Source organism: Lactuca virosa, chromosome 6, assembly GCF_052849685.1.
Source record: "Lactuca virosa cultivar CGN04683 chromosome 6, Lactuca_virosa_CGN04683_v6, whole genome shotgun sequence".
NCBI classification, from domain to species: Eukaryota; Viridiplantae; Streptophyta; class Magnoliopsida; order Asterales; family Asteraceae; genus Lactuca; species Lactuca virosa.
In genome coordinates this window covers 266,259,914-266,280,972 of record NC_136431.1, presented here as the reverse complement: position 1 = coordinate 266,280,972, position 21,059 = coordinate 266,259,914, and the positions used below count along the sequence as shown (strand labels likewise).

At 31.5% G+C, this 21,059-nt stretch overlaps 2 protein-coding genes and 1 non-coding gene across 3 annotated transcripts; 1 reads left to right on the top strand and 2 right to left on the bottom strand.

The window, feature by feature from the left end:
- The first annotated feature begins 30 nt into the window (after positions 1-30).
- TRNAA-UGC (transfer RNA alanine (anticodon UGC)) lies at positions 31-103 on the top strand. Its single transcript has one exon. It is a non-coding gene; the product is annotated as a tRNA-Ala (tRNA).
- Positions 104-6,786: 6,683 nt separating this feature from the next.
- LOC145120613 (EamA-like transporter family) lies at positions 6,787-10,720 on the bottom strand. The gene is made up of 8 exons (XM_079056410.1): positions 10,251-10,720; positions 9,273-9,647; positions 8,524-8,741; positions 8,153-8,223; positions 7,879-7,980; positions 7,466-7,583; positions 7,254-7,389; positions 6,787-7,166 (listed from the first exon to the last, which is right to left on the bottom strand). Exons 1-8 carry the CDS (start codon positions 10,329-10,331, stop codon positions 7,104-7,106), a joined length of 1,164 nt encoding a protein of 387 aa, XP_078912536.1. The 5' UTR covers positions 10,332-10,720; the 3' UTR covers positions 6,787-7,103.
- A 3,200-nt stretch (positions 10,721-13,920) lies between these two features.
- Positions 13,921-19,522, bottom strand: LOC145118549 (synaptotagmin-4-like). Its single transcript, XM_079054241.1, has 12 exons — positions 19,178-19,522; positions 18,883-19,038; positions 18,662-18,782; positions 17,168-17,289; positions 16,976-17,077; positions 16,822-16,896; positions 16,602-16,681; positions 16,267-16,417; positions 15,940-16,170; positions 15,563-15,856; positions 14,959-15,072; positions 13,921-14,440 (listed from the first exon to the last, which is right to left on the bottom strand). Exons 1-12 carry the CDS (start codon positions 19,280-19,282, stop codon positions 14,294-14,296), a joined length of 1,698 nt encoding a protein of 565 aa, XP_078910367.1. The 5' UTR covers positions 19,283-19,522; the 3' UTR covers positions 13,921-14,293.
- Positions 19,523-21,059: the final 1,537 nt, after the last annotated feature.

The window sequence follows — 21,059 nt, the reverse complement described above, 5'->3', positions numbered from 1 at the left end:
TACAAAAAAAAATTGATGACAATGAACAACGGGGATGTAGCTCAAATGGTAGAGCGCTCGCTTTGCATGCGAGAGGTACAGGGTTCGATCCCCTGCATCTCCATTTGAAATCCATGATTTATTTAATCAAACATGTATGTTTTCTCTTATTTTTAAATCCAATGACTTATTTAATCAAACGTGCAACTTTTCTTTTATTTATGAATGTTTATGGTCTTATTGATCATGAGAATTTGTTGCATAATCGTTATTTGAGAGTACTAACGAGAATAGCAGTATTCAAACTCGTATGTGTTAACTAATTTTGAAGGTCATATAAACAAATTTAAAAGATTTTGTTATGATTTATTTAATCAAACGGTTAACTTTTCTTTTATTTATGAATGTTTATGGTCTTATGATTTCATATATGAGAATTTGTTGCATAGCCGTGATTTCAGAGTACTAACAAGAATAGTAGTATTCAAATTCAAACTCATGTCTCAACTAATTTTGAATGCCATATAAACAAATTTAAAAGATTTTGTTATCGGGTCAGATTGTTAATAATAACATCCAAGAAAAGTGTCTTACTAAACTGTCTATAAATATATCTATGCTAATAATATGTAAAAGACATTCATAAATTGATCATTCCTTTAATTGCGCAAAATTGTTTCTTATCAAATTTATTGTTGAAAATGCATGATCCATGGTAGATGTTGCAACGATCAAATCAATGTTGATATTATTCGAAAATATATCATTAGATATTATCATATATTGTGTGTTTATGTGATTCAACCATCATATTTGTTAAGTTTTCAATTCCTTCCAAGTTATTAAATCTTGCTATCTCCATACACATCCACAATTATCTACAATATAATTGTGAACATTTGTTCTATACGATCTAAGGTCATTTTCTCATAATTAGTTAGGATTTTTTTTTTAAATAGTTCTTTCATTTTAAATGCTTGAAAAGACTTATGAGGAAATTAATAAGACCATAGAAACAAGTATTGTCTTATTTACTTTATTAAAATGGTTGTTGAGTTTTTAAAGTTGTATATCTATGACAGAATATACATTAATCTTGAAATGATGCAAGTAGTTAATTTGAGGTAAACTGATAACTTGTAAGCAATTAACCTATCTTTTATATATATATATATATATATATATATATATATATATATATATATATATATATATATATATATATATAATCTTGTATATATAAAGAGTTTTCGGTATAAAAGATATGTACATAGTTTGTAAAAGAATTAAACAAAAAAATGTTATTTATCTTCTTATTTGAAAGTAAATGCTACCAACTAGTCATGTAGCTGGTTCATGTCTTTTATAGTTATTTTAATAAACGAAACATGCTTTGAAAGGTTGTGTTCTTTATAATCATTAAAATCATGGTACATGGGAAGCATAATACATGCAAGATATAAACATTTCAAAAGGCTTTTAAAGGCTAGTTATTTTTTACATGCATGGCAAGTTTTCTTCTTTCTTTCTTCTACTATTGCTGAGAACAAAAGAGAGTATGGGGCATGGGTTGCTAGTTTTATTTAATAAAAAGTCATACTCCTTTAATCACTAGACTTTAACTGCTAGGGACATGGTGTCCTAAAGTTAGTAAACACAAACGGTAAAGATCATTCTTAAAGGGTTTAAGAAGTTTGCATCTTATTCTTTCCTTGGCTAGTGAATTCCGATTTTGTCTTCTTCTTCTTCTTCTTCTCTCTCTCTCTCAATATATATATATATATATATATATATATATATATATATATATATATATATATGTGTGTGTGTGTGTGTGTGTGTGTGTGTGCGTGTGTGTATGTCTTAATTGTTGAAGACGGAGTTAGATGAAGATGATACTTGAATACTCTCTTTTAAGACAAGCTTGTTTATTTGTCTTAATTGCTTAAAAGTTTTTTTTTTATTACAAGATGGACTAGCATTCAAGATAATTTGGTTGTAATTGATGTCAAACTGTAACATCCTGAGATAAGGTATGTATCGATGACCCTTACTTTTATTGAATTGTCAAAACTAGCCATTAATTGAGAAAAAGGTGGCAAATGAGTACGCGGGGCGTACGCGTGTGTACGCTCAGCGTACTCATGTGCGTATTATGGACGTGGAGGCCACCTAGTACGTTGGGCGTACTAGGCTCAGAGTGTAAACCCTAACTGTGTTGTATGTCCCTATTTAAGGAACATGATGGCCTCATTTCCAGCCTCCAACTTCCCTTAAACCCTAAATCTCGTTTCCTTAGCTTGTGAGAGCAATTATGAGCTTATTGAGTGTTCTTGTGGAATTCTTTTGTGAAGAAGGAGCTTGAAGGAAGAAGAGTTGGTGTCCAAGCTTTCGGATCTGAGATTTTCTGTGGTTTGTGCATCATCCAGAGGTATCAAGCTTAAAGCTTTCTCAATGTTTTGATTAGTTCATATTTTGGTCCATTTTTAGGGTTTTATGTCCCAAGCTTGAAGCTTTATGAGTTTGGTGAACTCCAGAGCATAATACATGTCCATTTAGGTGTTTCTAGTCGTCTGGACTTATAAAAATGAGATCTTGGTCATTAAGATCTCTCCATGCATGAGATATGAGAACCTTTGTGAGTACAGGATTAGAGTTTATGAGTTTTAGACTTGTCCAGCCATGCTAAGGCTTAAAGTCACCAACTTTATGGAGTAATGGACCTTATTCAGCCCAGAGCTATAGTAGTAGCAATGGTCTTAACAGATTAAGACTAAAAGAGTGAAAAGAAAAAATCTGGGGAGTACGCCGTGCGTACTCCCAACTACGCACAGCGTAGCGCTAAACCACCCTGATGCATGCATGGCTGACTGTACGCCTAGCGTAGAGGGACGTACGCCCAGCGTACGCGTTGGGTGTTGACTTCTGTTGACTTTTAGGGTTTTGGTCAAGTTGTGGACTTTGGAGGCCATGGAGGGGTAAAATGGTCTTTTACCCTTCTAGGGTTTAGTAGAGAGACTTAGCCAACATTTTGAGGATTTTTTATATCAAGTTTTAATTAAAGATATATGTGACATATGTTAGGCGGAGTCTAGACCGGCAGTTCGGGTGTGGGATTTACTTGCTTTATTTCACGAGGTGAGTCTTCTCACTATACTTACCAGAGTGGTAATTACTGTGCGACCGGAGGGTCATATATGTGTTATTGACCGGAGGGTCTTATGTGCTTATACTGAGATATGTGATATTATGTATTTTGTCTTTGTGATTTATGTTGTATATTATTCTTTGCATTTATTGAGATAGGACCAGAGGGTCCAGACCGAGCTGTAAGATCGGAGGGTTCTCGCTGAGATACAGGACTGGAGGGTCCAACTCGAGCCGTGAGACCGGAGGGTCTTCACTGAGACACATGACCGGAGGGTCTTTATCGAGATATAGCCATGAGAGGCTAATTATTTGTGTATGATATTTTGGGGAACTCACTAAGCTTTGTGCTTACAGTGCTGTGTGAAATGTGTTTCAGGTACATCTCAGGATCGCGGGAAGGCGCCGACATGATTGTACACACCAGCTTATTGATTTATGTTTTGAGGATTCTGGGATATGAGTCAAACAGTTTTTGTGATTGTGTTTTGAGACAATTATGATTTGCGTATGAGATGTTAAACAGTGTTTTGTGTGGAATTAAAAATGAAAATTTTATTTGAAAATTTAGAGTGTTACACAAACTTTAAATGAGTTCTCATTTGTACTTTTTCCATCTTCTACAACTTCCAACCTCCCATGAAGAATCAAAGTTTTTAAAGGTTGTAATCTTTTCTTTCTATGGTTGTTTTAATCATTCATGTTCATGCAAAATGATCACTAGTGGGTTAAAATGATTTTTAGTTTATTCAACATTTTAAAGTTTCCGTTGTCGTTTTTAGTGCTTTTAGAAAACGATTTTTGAATTAAACCCAACAATCTTCAGTTACTCAAATGAGTTGAAATGTTCAATACTTAGGACAGATTCTCAAGTATTTTAAATGTGTATTATACTAATATAAAAATTCAATCTTCAATACATTTTTATTAATGCATGAGTTTGGTTTTGTGTTTGCCTTTTAGTTAATTAAGGATTACACTAAAATGGAGGAAGAAAGTTAGGTGATTTTAGTGTTATCAACATATTTTGGTATAGTCATGATTAATACCGACACATACTGAGTTCAGTTTATGTTTCGAGACTAAAGGTGCGAGGTGCATACTTGAATTGATAAATCTATCCTCGGAAATTTGGGGTTCCGGAGGCAACACCCCTAGATGGGCCCAAAAATGTAGTTTCCCACTAAATCCTTTATTGAGTCAATATTATTAGGCGTCGTTTTTCCCTCGTAATTGTCTTCTTCCGTGTATTTAAGGAAGATTGACGTTGCAGACATTACATACAATTACGAAAAACTACATTGTTACTCTACAAAATTGTTTTTGAAAAAACACAATCACAACAAGGTATTTATATGTTTCCTCCATTTTATTTTTTCTTTTTGTGCCACGTCCTTCATCTCTTTACTTTCGAAAGTAGCTAGGTGAAAATGGATATTACCTCTTTCCTCCATCAATGACAATTAACTTTTTCCTTCGTCAATTAATCTATCAATAACTTTTAATCTGTCATTCAACACTTTTATCTCAACGTTCTTTTTTGCATTCTCATGAGACCACCAATCCCTAATAGATTGTTTCAAACACTTTAGTTTGTTCTTAAACTGAATGCAAGCACCCCCTTCATCAAGATCTTGTTGTAAAAGCCAAGAATTTCTGACCACCTGATCAAACGACAATTCTTGCAACCAAGAAGAAAAAAAAAATTAAAAAGGTCTCAGACCATAGTCAAGTTGTGCATGCGATAATAGGTCTATGATTTGAAATATTTAGGTCTAAATCCTTGGATATGGTATAAGGAAACTAGTTGTGCATGATAAGAAGTTAGGTCTATAGATTGCTTAGAGTATTTAAACTCTAATGATATAATTGAAACCAAAAACGGTTTACTCATCCAAAAACCAACTAAATACACTATGATATCAAGTGCTTCAATCAATCATACTTAGAAAAGCACATCAACGTACCCCCCAAATCTTTAACCAATAACCACACATTTTTATTAAATCATATGTTAAATCACGGAAAGTCAGAAAAACTAAGGCAAGTTATTCAACCACAAATGGTAAATGCAGTTTATAAATCATTGCTAATACAAATCGTAATTTGTAAATACATAATTCACAATTTACTAAAAAAATCATCGCAAACACTGAAGATGACGTACAACTTTACATTGTTTTTCTACAAAAGATCAAATTCAACAATTATAGAAAAACAGTATATGTGGTATGGTGTTAACGCATCACCCGTTATGCTGATTTGGCAAGTTATAACACATGTCATGCAACCCAACCACCATCACCGCATACTATGTCATCACTACCTGTCAAAAATTAATAATGTAGTGTGTTGAAATATGTCTTGAATAGTAGTATGTTATTATTTTGTAATGTAATTGTAAAGTCAATGGTACCCTAGAAATAGTTGGATATGTCATGTAATAATCACACTAGTAATAATATGTGTCTATGCCACTAGTAATATTATGTGTGTAAAGTCAATAGCGTCCTACTGGATATGACATGTGATAAGTCACTAGTAATAGTATGTGTCTATGTCACTAGTAATAGTATATGTCTATGTGATCGTTCTTATCGCACCAGTAATAAGGTGCATGTATGAAATATGTCTATAAATGCATCGTCGTTCTTTAGAAATAAAATCATCAAAAAAAATGAAAAATAGTTTGTGTTGAAGTTTTAACTACTAAATAGTAGATTATCCATCAAAATTACCATACAAGCATAAGAGTTTAAAACAAAAATAGAATATAATGTTAGCTAATAATAATTTTAAATTCTAACAAGTACTAATTGATATCATTGTTCTTAAACAAGAAACTTTTTATTTTCATTTTCTAAATTTTTTGGTGTTAATGGTATTCCCCAAAAAGATTTTCTTTTATTTATTCTTCATAAAAAAATTTTAAGAGCAATGATGTATATATTATTTTGTATTTGATTTTTAGAATTGGCCATGGTGTGTGTATACATCATCATCATCATCATCATCATGACCGATTCTAGAAATTGAATACAAAATAAGATATACATCCATGCTCTTAAAATTCTTTTACGAAGAATAAATAAAAGAAAAACTTTTTGAGGAATACCATTAACACCAAAAAAATTAGAAAATGAAAATATAATTTCTTATTAAAGAACAATGATACCAATTACTACTTGTTAGTGTTGTTCTTACGGAATGATATTTGGCTGATCGTCGAATGCTTGTATGGTAATTTTGATAGATGATATGTTATTCTAAAGTTAAAACTTCACCACACATTTAAGAATAAATTCGTTTTTCATAAATTTTCAATGATTTGATCTCCATCGATCGACAATCTTTTTATAGAAATATTTCATACATGCACATTATTATTGGTGCCATTAGACGAGCGACACATACTATTACTAGTGTCATTATTACATGACATATCTAACTATTTCTAAGGCGCTATTGGCTTTACAAATAAACACAATATATGCTTGTGATGCATGACATATAGTGGTCGCATGCGGTGCTTGAACAATAATATCTCTTGACATGTAATTACACATCATGCGTTATCCTAATTTAGCAGGTTATAACATGTAAACACCCCGTAGCCTTATGAACATAACTTGAATCAATATGCAAATTTACCCAAAAAAAAAACAAAACAAATCAAGACATTTGATATTAACATGTTTAAAAGGTTAGTACAAATGATCTACCAATCTTGCATGTCCTAACAAATTCCCACAAAATTGAAAAACAAAACTTAAATCAATAAGAAAAAAGAAGTATTCATATCATATATCACAATTTTAATCATGAGCCTCTTCAAGCAACTTCACCAAGAGTTCATTTTCAAACAATCAAATCCCATCATACAATTCAACCATATTCACCTTTGATGATTGGCAAATCAGCTTCAATCAAGATTTGAAACCAAGAATCTTTAAGAGTTAGTGATGATGAATCACGTGCTATAATCCAATTTTCTTGGAAATTTTATCCGGAAGATTAGCAATCACAAACCCAGCAAATACCTGTAAATTAACCACAATAGAATGTTATATATTTACCAAACAGTGTAGGTAAAATGTCTAAAATACCCTTACAACAATTATAATTACCTGAGCGGAACCAAGAATGTAAATGGCGGAATAATGGCGGCCATGGATCATCATATCCGCCACCATGGCAAGCGGGATGGTGAGTGACATGCCCAAGGTGGCCACCAATGGAGTCGTCCATACAACACATAATGCCCTAAATCACAAAAAATAAAATCAATCCCCTTTAGTCATTTAATACAAATTTCAATAGATTATATTTATTTACATACCAAAAATAATCGGAAAGAACACTCCCAATAAGTCCATTTGCAATAACCACTTCATCCATTTTAGCCGAGTGTGGAATCTTGAACTTTGGTTCAATTCCTAATGCCGTTAGTGGCCAAACTGAAATTACCACAAAAATCCATCATAAATTAAATGAAAAAAAAAAAAAGTGAAGTAGCACTCAAACAAGCTTTCTAAGGCTATTTTCAATAACGACGAGGAGGGCATTCATGCTTTTTTTATAGAATTTTTGGGTGGGGTGAGACAGAAAAGTACAATTTTTGCAACATTGACATCAGTATCAGTATCAATATCAGTCGCAGTCCAATGCATGTCAAATACAGTACATTAGAGAATATTTATTATAGGCAAAATTAATGAGTAGTATTTATTCCAAATGTGTAGACTGACTTACCGAGCCACCATAGAGCCACGAGTGTAAACAAACCGATATATCCAAACAATTTTTGCACATCAACGCGCTCTCCTTCCTCCCCGGAAAATTTCTTAAGAAGCACTGTAAAAGGGTTAAATAAAAATAATTTTTTATTATCATCCAAACTATATAAAATATGTTACCATTGCTATAATAATTGTGTAGATTTTTCAAAGTAGAATGATGTTCTAATAAGGAATAATTTGAAATAATTTGAAATTGGAAAAAGAAAAGATGATAAGATGATACTGACCGGTAAAGAGGCCATATGACATAGCTGAGCAAAGCCCGAAGAGATCGCCAACGAGAGAGCGATCGCCATTTCTTTAAAAGAAACAAAAAGGTCAACTATATATCAGTCAAACTCAATGCCCTGAAACATTCAATAACAACACCAAATTCATGAAAAAACTAAACACTACACTTTTTTTTTTCTAAAAAAGATAAATATTACAACCCTTCTCTCGTTCTATTGCATTCTTGCAAAGAGACAGAGACGGTTTTCAAGACTCTAACAACATTACCGAGAAAAACATTAAGAAGGAGAGGGGTGAAAATGCAAAAAGTGATATAAGACAGGGACTAAAAGTGTAAATTTGTAAGGGGAAAGAGGGAGGGACTTACGAATTGGAAGTTGAAGCTACTTCATCTGCAGCCCAAGTTTTTCCCATGGTTGTCATGGCAACACCAGCCATGCTGACAAAAACAGCAACAATTTTTGTGACATTTAAGGAATCTTGACCCAAAAATGCACCAATGAAAAGAGTGAATAGCCCTGAAGTTGATGAAAGCACTGTTGTACTAGCAACACTTGTACGTGCAAGTGCAGCATTTGATAGATACTGTCATCAAATGAAAGCATAAAGAACAAGTCAAATTACAGTTATACCCTCCATCCTTGGGAAAGAATCATACTTTTAGGGCTACATGCAAGTTTTCATGTCTTATGTTTAATTTTTTTCATGTTAAGACATTATATTCGTATTTTTTTCTAATTAGGACACTGAACTTTGAAAATTATATTTGGATGATATTGCTATAATTAGGAAGAAATGAAAGTAGGATGCTATAATAAACAAAGAAATACAAGTATATTGTTGTTTCTTGCATTAAACCCTATTTATTACTTTCAAGGTCAAACTTATTGAACTACAAATTAGAAATTCTGATAGGATTTTGTTGTAGATCAACGATTTCACATGGGTTTGTTATCCAAATTTCACAACGAATCATATGCAATTTGAAGTTGAAAAACAGCTTATTTGACTGAAAAAGTCAACATTTTGGTCAAAGATCTTTTGACTGTTTGTATCAAAAATCATCTTTAAACTCAAAAAAAAAAAAAAAAAAATTGCATGAACATAGATAGTTACCTCAGTGACAAACCAAATAGGTGCAATATAGAATCCATAGGTAGCAACCTCCCTTGTTGTAACTTGTGTTTCATGTTTTAATGGCAAATTATCATTTTTGGTTTTAGGGACTAAAGGGTTTCCTTCTTCTTGAATAGCAATATCATGATCACTAGCTTTTCGACTTAATGATGATTTGTCACCTTCCAATTCAAATACTGTTGAGCCACCAATGAATTTAAGAGGGGAGTTCAATGAAACAGGGGATTGATTTTTTCTTTTCTTGAGTAACTTTATTATCCAATCTTTGATGAATGCAATTGGGAGATATATAACCATCAATGAAGCTCCAAGATATGTCACTGCAAATGGCTGTTTATAGTCTGTGAAAATCCCCTGTTTTTAATGTACAAAATAGTCAGAATTTGGTCCCTTATTCTAGTGTTAACATCTTAGGGATATGTCAAAAATGCCCCTCTACAAAGCACAATTGAGGAATTTTTTCCAAACTCACAATGACACAATGAGCAATTGAGTTAATTTGGTGTGTGATATATGAAACATCTTAACACCTTCCAACTGCAGACGCCATATAATTCTACTTGAAATCAACTTAAAATGCACATATATTCCATTATGTGATGATCGAATCCCTATTCCCTATTAACATGTATAACCACCAAATAATTTCCTACCAAATAGTCTTGAAATTAGTCCCGGATTCAAGAAACTCATGTGATCTAACTCAAATTATGAAACCTCAAACATAACCCTGAATACAAGTAAATTACTAATCATTTAAAGGGTTAAATCCCACCAAAAACATCAAGTTATCAGAAAAACTCACAACAAAAAGTCAAGCACACCCACAAACATATACGGAGATAGCCAATGTTGAGAATTCCAATCGCATATCCTCATCGATTAAGAAGAAAATTGATAAAAACAATAGAACAGTACGAAAATTAGAAGTTAATACGAGAAATCTAAGAGTTTGACCTGGGTGACTTCTGCGGAGAAGACCCATATGATGACAACAGCACCAATCATAAACAACCCAGCTTTATATCTCCACCCCATCAATTATAATGAAAAACCCACAAACCTTTGTTGTTTATTTGCAAGTAAACACCAAAGATCTAAGGTTTCCCCACCAAGATCTTTGAGATCGCCTCAAAAGTTGAAAAATCCCCAATTCCCACCGACAGAAATCACTTTGAAATGTCCTGTCAAATGGGGTTTTTGATGTCCCCTGATCTAAGCTTTTCTATGCATTAATTCCTGGAGAAAACGAGGAGGAAGACGCGATAAAGAAACGCCATGATTTTGAAGCCTTTTTATGTGTTGAAAATGCCGCAGTTAAAATGAAGCCTCTTTTTATCAATTTTTCTTCACCCTTTCTTCGCTTAAATGATGACCAAGCTGTCTTTTGCTTATTTTGTCTAAAAAATTCTAATCCGCGAAAGTTGTGCTTCCTCCATATCAAGACAAAGGTAGTAAGTAATCTTTAATTTGTTGTATAATTTCCAAAGTTACAAAATTGGTCCTTTAACTTATAGCCAACTTGCAAGTGTAATCCATTTACTTTTGTTATGATACTCACGATCTCTAAAATTACGATTTTGCGTAAGTCAAATTATTGGATGAAAAAATATGAAAAACCTATCTTAGCTACGAAAAAGTAAAAATCCATAATCGATGTCTCCGGCTCAAGTATGATCCGTTGGTACTTAGGTGCATGTGATTTCCACTATTTTTTGGTTTTACATAATATGTGTTGAAATCTAATAAATTTGAAATGCATTTAGACTAAATTACATAAATTATCCTTATATTATTTCCAAAATTGCACTCCAAGTCCAATCTACAAAGTGATACTCAAACACAAAATTTATTTGTCACAAAATCCAAGATGTACTAAACTGAGTAGTTGTTGCACCATCAATTATTTTAACAAAAGTATTTATTAAAAACAAAAATAATCGACAAAAATACAATGTAAATAACTACAAAAGAAAATTACACAACTAAAACAAAAATTAGATATAACAACCTCCCCACATATCAAACCATGAGACAATATGAACAATAAACTTGCAACAACATAAAATTTTAAAGTTAAAAAATATTACTTTCTCTATTTGATCTGGAATTTAGATTACATTGAAAACACACAACAATATTACACTAAAAATACTACAATATTATAGATATAATTAATAACATTAAAATGATAAAACTCTCTATCATGTAAAAATACAATAAAAAACAATAATAATATTATTTGTAATCCAGATTATCTAGATTTAAAAGAGAAAGTACAATAATTTTTTTTCTTAGATTGTGAAAATCTCATTAGATTACAATACAATAACAAAATAATATTAAACAAAAACAAAAGAATCATATTAAGACTACAGTACGATAATAAATATAAATATATAGATAGTTTTAGAAAAAAAAAAACTTTGATTATGATCCTTATTTTTGATTTTAAAAAAACTACTACATCAGTTGACATGCTATTTCAGGTCAAATTAAATTTTACAAATTTTCCAATTTTATAACATTTCCTAGAAAAAAAATAAAGTCATGACTTTTTTTATAAATACTATTAAAGTTTAGAGACTTTTCTGAAAATTTCCGGATACATTTATATAAGTAATTAAGTTGTAAATGTTTGTTTTCACACTAAAAAGTTAAATGTTTTTATTAATCATAATTTTAATATCATTATGACCCAAAAGTTGACTAATAGTAGATTAGTAGTAATACTCTTGATTACACCTTTAAATTTAATATATGTATTTAATGTCAAATAAATCATAAAATCGTTAGAAAGTTTTCAAAATATTTTTATAATTGTCGTTGTCATCCTCCCTAATAAACAAAGATCTTTTTTCCACATGTCACATTCTCATTTATTTTGTCACATGTAATTTTGTGGTTTTTTTAAATTAATTTTTATTCCGCATGTCATTTTATGGTTTTTTTCATTTTATTAAATTCCAAATATTATTTAAATGCAATAATAAATGTATATCAATTTCATTAATGAACTTTCCTTCTAATTTCAAAATTACTAAATTAAAGATTCATTAATTTTCTTTATTTATTTATCTAAATTATTTGTTTAAATTTAAATGAGAAAAAAAACACTTTAACTTTTATAATTCAATATTTTTCTCACTTTTATTATAAATACAAACTTCTTAAATGTTTAGAATTTTGTATTTAGTTTTTCTTTTAAATAAACTCATTTAATACATGTGTCTTACACCTAGTTTCACTAATAATAGCCTTCCATTAGTAATTTTATGATTCAATACTCATCAATATTGTTTTTATTAGTTCACAAATACTAAACAAAACAACATTAGTTGTTAGGGAAATAAGCTTGTGATATCATCATTGTTGTTTGATATAATACTCCAAAAATTATATGCAACTCTTAAAGAAGAGTCAAGTAATCTTGTGGTGGAGATCATGGGAATGTATTCTTTATGATATTCACTTAATAGTTTAGTTAGAATTTATAAAAACTTACATTACAATTGTCAATATAGCATGCTATTGGAGTTGGATATAACATATACAAGCTAAGTGATCTACTAATGAGTTTGTTATTTTGTTTGGATTATGTGAATTAATATGAAAATGGCGTGATACAACTTCATTTGCTAACTTCCTCAAAAGATACAGTTGGATCAAAACCGGACCAATATGTACAACTACCTTGGGCTCCCGACATTTTATGATTTTAGTTTAAAGATTGCTTAAAATGATGAAATCAAGAGAGAATATAAGAGATTTCTAGAGATAAAAAAGGATTTGGGACCAGTTTGACCCAAGACCGGAAAGTAGTCATTGCTTGTCGATTATAGCTGTTATAATTCAAAATTTGGGAATTACTGAAGACCGGTATATAAGCTGGACCGGATTTGGATGATTTTTAGACTAGTTTAGCACCAAAATCAGACCAACTTTTGACCGATTTAAGACTATATAAAGACCAACGGGTTGCTAAACATGAGAGTGACCCGGTCTAGACTAGATCAAGACTGTATGGTTCTATATTGATCCAAACTTTTTTAACCCTAAACCGATTAAGATGTTCGGGTCTATATGTAACTACGTCTTGTCCCCTATAAATATGTCAAAATTTAGAGGACCGAAATAATCTAGCCCGATAGTTATAGGACTAAAATCTATCTTTTTATAGCGAGTTGCATCTGATTCCCACTCCATAATAAGTCCAAAATTTACTCTCCTAGTTGACTTTATAAAGTTGTCATGATGATATATGATAAGCTTAGGTTGTACTCCACGAAAAGATAGTTGCACCTAAAAGTAAGGCAATTTGCTAAAATACCCTTAACCAAATCAAAATTGCTCAAAAGTCCTTGTGATTTTAATAACCCATCCAATCCGGTTTATGTTTCGGTGCTCTCATACAGGTCCTAATTCCTACGGGTTTAGATTTCGGTTTTGGCTTAAACCAAAATAAATTTCAGGTGAAAGTGTTCAATTTTGAGTTGTTTAATTCGGGCCCTACCCAATGTATGGATTTTAATTACAAAAATGTAAATACTAATGAACAAAAAATAAAATATAAATCGTGAAAATTAATACAATTGATGATCCGGTTAACGGAAGCCCATTTGGTAATTCGGTTTGGACGGATGGTTATCGAGTTGGGTTTTTTTGGATGAAAAACCCGATTAAACCCCCTGACTAGCAAAGTTGAAAGACACATATTAAGGGACTATAATTTTAACTGGTACAAAGATTTGTCATCTATATATCATTTACAGTTACCTCAAAAATAAAAAATAATAATAACTAAGAAAAAAATAAATAACGAATTCAATCAAGGTAAAAAAAAAACCCGCAAAAGACTTGTTAATGTGGTTGTTTTCTTTTTATTTGTGTACTCTTCTATAAAGTTGAAACCGTAAGGTTTTTGCATGTGAGTTCATTGCACAAAGCCTTTAAGTTCTATTGATCGTGATGCAAATGACGAACAATTGAGTTTTGATTTATCAAGGATCACGAATAATTGTTTGTGGGGTCCACTTAAGATGCAGAGTCAACTTTCCTGCTTTAGATCCCTCTAAGTCAAATGTTTCGGTATATTCGCCTTCTAATATCACCCTCGTAAGTGTCATGATGCATTTACCCATTTTATCCTGATACAAGACCCAAAATAGATTAAAAAAAAAAAAAAAAAAAAAACTAATGACCATAAAACTATACTAGCTTAAAAGACGACTAATATAAATTGATGTTTGATGCTAAACTATCAAGAAATGCAAAAGTATATAAATAAACATGTAGAAGAATAAATTCAATCTTAAAAGTGATTTTAAAACACATAAACTAGTAAAAAAATAAGATGTATTCTTTTCGGATGTGTAGAATTTAATAAAACATTTTTTTTTACAGTTGTTACAAAATATCATTAAAGAAAACTCTATAAGCCTATTGATTCGTTAGTCCGAATAGCATTTTAAAAATTATTTTATAAACCATTTTTTAGTATGACAAACATAACAATAAAAATAAAGTAGTATGCCAAAGAGAGTAAAACATATATTTATATTTTGGTTACTTTTATTTATTTTATTTCAATTTGTGGTCCCATCTTAACTTATCTATTTATTTAGCAAATACGAAATGTATTGAATATGAAAAAAAAGATGTGTACCTTTCCAAAAGTATCATGATCCCACACTTCACACATTAGCAAATCACGTAATCCATCTTCCACAACAAAGTCAAATGTCTGATTCCATACAGGATTCAAGGTGTTATTTATAACCTGAAAAAAATCAAATCATTGAAATATCATAACTTATCCAATAAAAACCAACCAATATCTAAGCAATTTAGCAAAACATTTAATTCATGATAGTATGACACAAAAACATAAAATAACCAAATTCCTTTAAAATTCATTACCGAACCAGCTTTTTTCTGGTTTAATTACCGAATTTTTTCTTTTAAAAAAAAAACTCCACGACTTATTTTTTTGGTAATGAAATTGCAAAAACATTCAGAAGAATATTTTTGTAGTTAAGATTGCTTTTTTATTTTTTAATTTCAAAATTAATGTTTAAATCATAAAATAAATCAGAGTACTGGTTTTTATCGACCTTAAACTTTCATGTATAGTGTTTTTTTTGGATTTTTGTTAAAACCCTCAATGGCTATAAATTCTAGCAACCATTTGTATATTTGTTGCAAAAAAAAAAAAAACATTTAGAACGATGGATTTTGGTGAAAATGTTAAAAAAATAAAAAAAAATTACCCTGGTTTTTAATTTCTGTTCTGTTTTTTTCATTAAAAGTACAACATAAGGATCGCTTTTTCCCATAAGATCAACGGCTGGAAGATCTTGAGCCGACATTACTGTTACAGAAAGAACTCCTCTCACAATCACTTCTTTCTTCTTTTGTGCAGCAAGTTTTGCTGGATCAACGTCTGTATCACTAATCCCTGACTTGAGTGCTTTCTCTAAATCAGTTAATCTGAAATCAGGGTTATATGCACTTTGAAATCCCGCATCTGTTCCAAAAGGACAATATAACAGCTCCAAATGCACCTAAAAATTTCATAAATAAAATACGTTACATATCATTTATGTCTAGAAAAACATAATGAAATATATTACTAGTATTTAATTACCTGACCCCTCTTTTTATTATCTCTTGGAATCTCCAAATCTTTGACCAATTTGATCCATATATCTTTGACTTTGCCAGGCTCAAGGTCTTTTATGGGGACTTGCGCACACCCAATTAACTCGGAAGCCTGGACTCCTTCATCATCAAACACTCTTATCGTAAAATGTTGAGTATTCGGATCTTCAACAGTGAACTCAAAATGCTCATTCCAAATAGGGTTTAATTGGTTATTCTACACACAAAATCAAAATCAAAATCAAACCATATTTTAAGTTTGAATTAATGAAAAATTGTATTATCGGTGTTGTTAATTATTAGTAGTTCTTACAATTGTCTTGCTGTTTTTCATTTTCGCACGAAGTGGACGTACGAATAGAGTGGCGTAAGGATCTGATTTTCCGATAATGTCCTTGTTCGTTAATTCTTTCGCTTCTATCAGCTTTACTTCTAGTATTCCACATGGCTTCAACTCCAAGTCACTAAAACCAAAGTTTTAATTTTTATTTTGTTTATAATGAAAAGTATAAAACGTAAATGACGTATTATCAACTATGAGGAAGACGCTTATTTTTCTGTTTCTAAATAAACAATTCGATTTATAAAATTAATTATGTTTTTTTGATAATAGTAGAAGTGGATGACACGTGTAAGCATGTGATGTACCTATAGTCGCCTGCTAATATTGGTATAACTATTCGAACTGGCCACGTGACAGAGTCTTCAATAGCATCTTTGATTGTTTCCTATAATATAAACAGAAAGTGAAATCATGACTCATGAGAAAAGGGTAATATTTTTTTTTCAATTTATAATATAATTAAAATGTTAAATATTGTTACAGAATTTAAGAATTGTAATTTATTCATTGCATAATATAATATACCTCTATGGCATCAGATACCCCAGGAAGTGCTGATAAATCTCCACCAATAACTTTAAGTGTGAAATCTAGTTGTTTCTGTGAATGAAAAAATATATAAAAATGAATAAGACTTGTAAATAAAAAGAAGAATATTTTCTTCTATAAAAAAATATACCTTTTCTCTCAAGGAAAATAAAACTGCTCCAAAACAAGGAAACTCATCAACTAATGGTTTAAAAATGAGTCTGAAAAGGCCTGTGAATGCAATATTCTTCACCTGTTGCAAAAACAAAAGATCAAAAATCATTTTTTTTTCTTTTTTTTTTTTACGTTATAAAAAAAATAAAAATAAAAAAGATTATAGAACCTGTATGGGTAAAGCCACACCAACTCTGGTGACAATATCAAGAATTACATTAGGTTTTCCATCCCATTGCACCTCCATTTCCATGGTAATTTCTCCAGGATCACCTTCTTCCACAGAAACTCCTACAAATATTTATAAATCATCAATCCCACATTATATATTTATCAACTTTATAACAATTGTGTGTTGAACTTGAAATAATGAAAACAGTCAATTTTTATTTTTAACCGATGATAACTTTTGATTCATATAGAGTTATAGGCTTTGTCATTTTGGCCCAACCATTGGGCCCAAATTCGATTATTTGGGTTTTTGATTTGAAAATTTCCAAAATCTCAAGATTTGTGCATTTTGATTTTCTTTCTTTTATAGTTTAAGATGTGTGAAATTATGGATCTCCTTCAGTCAATCTCTATTCTACGCATGAAATTTTACTATTTTAGTTAGGATTATGAATTTTGGTGTATATGTCAAAAGATTCTTTTTCAAATCTAGGTATTTGTCTGTCAACAAATAGTGGGGAGATTGATCATGATCGATAGGTTTGATCATTTTTATCATCTTAAATGGTATTATAGGTATTTATTAAAAAAATGTATCAAATCAAATGTTGCACGTTTTTTATGCAATTATATCAACTACCCCAAGAACATCACACACAACTTACACAGCCTGTTTATGTAGCTGAAATAAGAGCCCAATGCCCATAAGAAGCCCAATATTTAGAATTTTGATATTTGGTTAAATATGCCAAAATTAAATTAGCAACATCCTAGTATACAGAAGACCTTTTGTAATAAGGTATTATTTGTGGAATAAATCAATCGTCTATTATTCATTGTAACGTATCTTCCGTTTTTGGAAAGATTTTTGAAGATCTATGTTCCGTTTGTGGAAAGATTCCTTTTCAAATTATATATATTTGTCTTTCAACGAATATAGTTAAAACTGATGGATCATTGTGGAAAAGTTTTCTCAACGACTTAAAGCCTAATTTAGGTATTTATTAAAAAATCTATCAAATCAAACGCTTGCATGTTACACTTACTTTATGCAATTATATCAATATATTAGTATACATCTTCTTGTTGTATGCTATAAATAGCTTATTGTTAACAAGGAATTTCTACAAAAGGTTTATTCTTCCATCAACCTCATAAAAAAAGCTTGTTATATATAAATTTCAGCAAAAACGATTATTCTTATTTCTTCCAACCACACCAACATGCCTCAAGAGCATTATGAGGTCCAAAAACCTTCTAGAAGATTGAGATAAGATAAGGAGCTTAATCCACATTGGAACTGAAACTCTGAGTTCACACTGCAACTACTATGGCTGTTTGTGATTGCAGTGTAGGCGTTTCGGTTCCAACTTTGTTTAATTCATGGTTAACAAAATGAGTTTTATGGGAGCATTTGTTAACTATAAATTAAACAAAATTGTGCATGTCAACAAATAAAGAAAAGATGAAATTAATTAGCAATGGAACAAACCTGTAAATTGTGGAGCCACAGTACCAAGGGTTAACTTTGAAAATTTTAAAGAAGACAAAATGATTGGTTTATATTGCTCAAGTATCGGCTCCACAGAGCTTCTTATTAGATCGGACGCTGCCTATGCTAGCATCCAACAAAACCCAAAAATAAATTATTACATTTTTTTTTTTTTTGAAGAATACAAGAATCAAATAGTATAATGAAAGAAACTGAAGTACCTCATCAACATATGGCCAAATCTTGTTCATTATGAGATTAAGCCAATTCAACTTCTGTCTCCTTGCAAAAACAACCCAAGGAGGGTAATACTCTCCTGGAAGAAGCTTTCTGGAATCCGCAACAGTCATCTTTGCAAATGCAGCTATCGTTCCAGCCTGAACTTAACACAAATCATATACTATTAATCAATCAACAGAAACAAAAACAGTGTGTTCAGATTGCTTTCATGTCGTACGATTATGTGTTGGCGTCATTAACGTATTATGAAATCATGTGTGAATCAAAAACGCATACCAGATCCGCACGACGAGCAGATCGAATGTTCTGGAAACGAGCAATGCAGACTATGAAACCGAGGCCAAATGCAACACCGAAAAAGAGACCGGTGAAGAAGCCCATTTTTGTTTTTCTTTCTGAATGTGACCCGAATTGATTAGTCGTTCATCCGTTGAGTTTTCTTGCGAGGTTGGACATGGGTTTTCAATGGCGGAGGCCATTGAAAAGATTTTTTATTGGTTCAGACATATCGTCGAACAGATTGAAGGCATCGAATAAAGTTTGTGGCTTTGTGCATCATAATTCTTTCCGTGTAGGGGAATGAGAGATAGAGTAACAGAATTTTTTTTTTTTTTATTCGGAAGTTTGTTAAAAGTGGGGAATCAAAGGATGACTTAGGCATCCTTTTAACGTATTCACAATTTATATCTTTATTTATTTTTTATTTTTTTTCCCACCAAGTTTCTTTATTTTGATAGTCGTATCCCTCGATTTGATTTTCTTTTTGTGACAACCCGAAATTTCTATCTGGTTAAGCCAACCAATCCAATCAAATGTCAGATTTGTTTCAGCTATCTTTTAGCATTGTTAGGGATCTGTTTGAGTGTTCTAAGGTCCCGTTTGATAGTTTCTGTCTGGGAAAGTGCTGTCTGCTAAAGTGTTGTCTGGGAAAAGTTTTCTGACTGGGAAAGAAACCATGATGTTTGATTATACATCTGATTGACTGTGCTGAATGATGAAAAAAATTAATAATTCAATGAAAAATAAATTTAAAAAAAGTTATTTAAAAAAATTAATAATCCAATAAAGAAAGAAAGATGTGGAGTTTGGTGTATAATTGTATTTCCAGCCCATTCAGCCAGAAAGATATGATTTTGGGGCTTTCTGGGAAAGACATATCTTACCGGGAAAGACCCATTCTTTTGTGCAAATCAAACAGTTTTTCTGGTCCATTCAGCCAGAAAGATCTGTTTGGACCTGGAAAGATGTGTATCAAACGGGGCCTAAGCCTAGTACACTTAAGGATTGTGTGTAGGGATGTGTCAGCTAAAGTTCATTGAGTTGCAATCGAGCTGGAAACTCCATCACAAGGAGTTCACGGCCCCAAACAAGAGTTTACGGTCGTAAACTCCATGTTGGCCGTGAACCCCTTCCCTTAAGTATCATATTCCTTTATTTCTTCATCATTCTTCACATCTTCAAGGCTGAAACTTGATTCTCTCTCAAGTATCATCAAGAACACTTCCATTTTCTTCCATATTATAAGTGATTCTTCCATTTGTTTCGTGATATCCTTCTTGATCTTGTGAAACCCTTTGATTTCATCTATGGGTTCAACTCTTTTTGGTTAGATCTTCAAGTCATCAACCTTTTCACCAAGAACACCTACTTGTTCTTGGGCCGTGAACACCCTAAAGTCTTCCAAAGTGTAAGTATTTCTTCTATCATCTTGTTATCCATTAGAAGCTCTTGTATCCTCATAAGACCAACACCTTATAAGCATGAATCAAGATCCAAAGTGCATCATTTTGGAGTGTTTACGGCCGTAAACATCTCCCTTAGCCGTAAACTCATCTCCATTGGCCGTAAACTCATCTCCCTTGGCCGTAAACTCAAGTGTGGCCGTGAACACACCTTCCTTTGGCCGTAAACTCCCTTTAGACAATCATATGTGATTGTGACACTTTCTTACAAGTGTTTCCTAGTCCCTAAGGTTGTTTCCTTGCATGTTAGTTGTTTTAAACACTAATTCCATGCATATATATGCCATTATATGTCATTTAGGACTCGTTTGTGTCTCGGGAATTCATTCGTGGAACTTCTCATCCTTACACGAATCATCAATTGAATCACGCACATAAGGTGAGTTCATACCCCTATAATCAATCTTTTAAATGTT